The sequence below is a fragment of the Ceratosolen solmsi genome, unplaced genomic scaffold, assembly GCF_000503995.2.
Source record: "Ceratosolen solmsi marchali unplaced genomic scaffold, CerSol_1.0 scaffold35, whole genome shotgun sequence".
Taxonomy (NCBI): domain Eukaryota; kingdom Metazoa; phylum Arthropoda; class Insecta; order Hymenoptera; family Agaonidae; genus Ceratosolen; species Ceratosolen solmsi.
The window spans coordinates 3,157,214-3,161,337 of record NW_011948423.1 but is presented as its reverse complement, the minus strand read 5'-3'; the positions used below and the strand labels follow the sequence as shown (position 1 = coordinate 3,161,337).

The 4,124-nt window shown below is 41.6% G+C and overlaps 1 protein-coding gene across 1 annotated transcript in view; it reads right to left on the bottom strand.

Annotated features, from left to right (window-relative positions):
* Positions 1-4,124, bottom strand: part of cher (filamin A protein cher) — a 57,136-nt gene that overhangs the window by 52,013 nt on the left and 999 nt on the right. Inside the window, exon 2 of the mRNA XM_011499511.1 lies at positions 1,079-1,687. Within this exon, the coding sequence (XP_011497813.1) occupies positions 1,079-1,406 (328 nt within the window). The 5' untranslated portion in view covers positions 1,407-1,687. The remainder of the gene's footprint in view (positions 1-1,078; positions 1,688-4,124) is intronic.

Below are 4,124 nucleotides of genomic sequence, written 5' to 3'. Positions count from 1 at the left end.
AGAGAGAGAGAGAGAGAGAGAGAGAGAGAGAGAGAAAGAAATACATACAGAGAGTTACATAAGGAGCAAATGCGACGAGGAGGCGAATGGGGAAGGAGCGACGAGGAGGCAGCACGTGCTCTCTCCGGCGCACGCGTCACACGCGGATTCCTGGGGGGTCGAGAAAGTCCGATGCACTTTCACCGCCGGGGGTGGAAAAGCTCCTCTCTCTCTCCCGGGCTAAATAATCGATCGACCCGTGAGATTCTCTATGGAAGCTCGACCCTCCGGTCTCTCCTCTCCACCTACCCATCTCTTACGCCCCATCGCTCACCCCTATCGCAACCGTGGATATCTGCCGTCTTACGCCACGTGGAAATGCGCGGGCGGCCGAGCGACCGAGCCGAGATCCGCGTTACCTCCTCGTGATCATTTGCCCGAGCGCTAATCGGAGTGGCTTTTTCTTTAAATTGACAATCTACAACTCGCTAAGGACATTTATCCCAAACGACTCTCCCTCGCCCCCTACCATTCTACCCCCGCCCCCTGTGTCACCGCCGCCTCTACCGCCCGCAATCGCGACCCGGTCAGCCTCTTCTCCCTCTCCCCCTCCTCTTCACGCTTACACCCAAAACCCGAAGCCCCGAGGCCGATGAGCGTCCCGACGAGACGCGTCGAACGTTGGCCACTCCCTTCTTACATGAGCATAGTCGTGGCCCCGAGCCGGGCGTCGAGTGACACTCGGACTTGGAGCTTTAACGGCCGTAGCCCGTGGCTTTGCTATAAACGCGACGACGATGGAAGCTCGTTCGTATTAAGAGCACCGGGGTTGAGAGGCGCGCGCCGTCGTAATCGTCGGGGGCCGACTGATAAGCGCGCGCATTCCCAGTCCGGCGCTAACAGTGTCCCGGTAGAGGCCGAGGAGCGAGCGGACCCTTGTATCCCGCGAAATTTCGCGAACTCATCCGAGCCAGGAATTTTTGAGGGATGGTTTGGGGGGGGGAGGAGGGGCATAGAAGGGCGGGCACGGGCGCGGATCGGCACGTGCGCATAATGAGGGCGCGCAATAGCAGCGAGAGCGAATAATAAAGGTGCGTACCGATGTTGACGATGCGTATGCCCTGGTTCTCGAGGAACTTGAGCGCCACCGAGACGTTTTCGAGTTTCTGGGATCTGAAGGTCGGGCGCTTGTTGTGCTTGGGAAGCCTCTTCTGGGCGAGGACCTCGATCAGGCTGACGAGCTTAAGCCCATCCGAGAGGTCGCTCTCGAGGTCGCCGATGTGATTGTTGGCGCACTTGAGGTGCTCGTTGGCCCAGCGAGTGAACGTGTTCTGCTGGATCCTCTTCCACTCGGCGTCCTCGGCCAGCTCGCGCTCAACCATCTCGCTCTCCTCCTGGGCCTCGACTGACTTATCATTCTCATTCATTTTATCGGCTAAGCAGGTGTCCTCCTCTTCCTCCTCCTCCTCCTCCTCCTCCTCCTCCTCCTCCTAGAGTCCTCGTTATCTCTCTCCCTCTTGCTCGCTCGAGCACTCGGGCACTCGGGCACTCGGTCCTCGTCTCCTCGTAGCTAGGATGCTGTGGTGGGGACGTAGCGCGCAAACGGCGCGCGCAACTTCTCCTCGGTCCCGCGCTTTTCCGAATGCGGTGATGCTGCTGGACGGGCCGACCTGCACGACGGGATTCCGACTCTCCAGGCGCGATCCCACTACCAAACAAACAATGGGATTATCGTTATAGTTCTTTTATTGTTGGCCGGGTCCTTTAGGCTCGGCGGCTACTCCTTTACATTACATTACAAACCCCGTGTATGGTTATGTTATGTTACCGACTCCATGTCGGCTCGAGATGAATTTTCGAGTGCTCCAGATGGGCAGAAAATCTCAAACATTGAGATGCTATAGATTTGTACTTTATTCTTACGTTTATAAACGAATGTTCGATTCCAATTAAGAGCTTAAGTAATAACTCATGGGAAACTCGAGTATTGATGCGAAAGTCCGATTACTCGAGTCCCATGAGATTTCTGCACCAAGTCGTAGTCGCAAACGAATAATTTTTGCAAACTTTTGATTGTTCGTGGCAGATGCAAAGTCCATTGATAATGCAATGAAATAATATTTTAGATTTTATAGTTGTTTAAGTGTTTTTTTTTTAAAGATTTATAGATCTTATATATTTTTAAAAGATTGTATTTATTATTAAGCGACGCTAATGTCTATAATCGATGGATTTTGGTAAATTTATTGGCGTTGTATGTCATTTAATTTCCCATCGCTAGGACGAGCCAATAGAATTATAATGGAAATTATTTTTAAATAGTATAAGCCAATTTCTACAAGTATATAATGTTAAAATGTAAGTTTCAAGTAATCTTTAATAAGTTCATCTTACGATTCACGTGAACTAGCTTTCCTATAACATATTATAATTATTTAAAACTCCTATCATTATAACGTTATTTGGTATAATTTCTTGTGGTTTGGGTAGACTTTATTGTACTTTCAATGCATTCTGCTCAAATAAAAATAATTTGTTAAAATAAATATCATGATGTAGAGATCCTATCCTAAAATACATAATATATATATATATAATTATTCGATATTATTGCTCAAACGTTATTAATCACGCGCATAAATTTGTATCAAAATTTATAATTAAATTCAATGTTCTTCTTAGGTTAATTATGCGAGCTTTTAATTGGACATTAATTATCACTCGAGCTTTATTGCGAAATAGCAGACAATTTATAGAATTTAATATACTTTTCTTCTTCTTAAGGTCGACAATAAATTTAACAATACAAAACAACAAAAATATAAGTAAATTGGCATTTAATGTAAATGCAAAGTTCAAGTATCAAGAGCCGAACATTGAAATTTAATTAAGCACAAATAATTGAACATTCTGCAACTTAATTAAGAACGACGTACATTTAATATTTGAGTTTATATTTCAGATCAACGCGATAGATTGAATAAATTACAGTAATACCTGATACGATTTTTTTTTACTTGTCAATTTGGTAATCTACGGTTTAAATTCTTTACTTGAAATCGAAAAATACGTATAATGAAAACCAGATTTCGTGTGAAAATTAGTCGATTGAATATATATTGGGATATAATATTAAAGTTAATAATTGAATTTTCAGGATAAATCCCAAAACTTTTTGGAATAATGAATCGTTTTTCTTTGCTTATTTCTTGTTTTAATATACAGGTGCATTGAAACGGGTGTGTGAAAATATGTGTGAACTAATTTCTTTTTATTCGAGGTAATGCTGTTTCCGATATTTGTACAATATGCACTTATTTGTAAAAAAATTTAAGTTTATGCTTTAAAAATACTCTTATGCCTATCCTTTAAATTATAAGTTTCAATACATCTGGTAAAATTGTTCAATTCGGTTAAAAGAACTTGCAGAAAAAAAAATGCTGAATACGTAGAGAAACCGGAAAGTTCAATTGAAAAATCGTCGTAAAGCTGTAAGCTACGATAAATACATTATCGGCTTTATAGGAACGAAGTAGCGTGTAAAATAAATATTTAAAGCTTTATAATGCGATAGAATTAAGAGCTCTTACCTTTACAGTCACGAAAAATTGCAATTAACGGAGTAATAATAATTCGTGTTGTTTTGTAAGAATAAGCTCGATATACAGTTTTCAACATAAAAAAAAAAAGAAAAAAAAAATCTCAAATTTCAATGTAATATTGAAGTGGTATTAAGTAATCTTTTTTGACAAATAAATATTTTGCTTATTTAATTGTTAAGTTCTCGTTTCACGACTGACATTTTATTTACTATTGGCATATTGCCATTAAATACAATTAATTTTTGAGATGAAAATAACGCAGTCGTTTGCAATGCCGAGGAGCAACTGCATTATGTTAAGGATTATTGAGTAATTTCTTTTTATTTTAACCGTAACCTGTATTCCCTTTTATTTTGTCGCCACTCGTAAATTATGCGGGGACCACGTAGTTCACGAACACATCGTCGACATAAATAAAACTAAATGGTCGGGCGGAGAAGGGGAATACGAATAGTCTGGAACGTGCCGATTCCTTTTTAATACACGCGAATCCGGAGAAATTGTTACACTTACATTTTTTTTTTTTTTTTTTTTTTTTTTTTT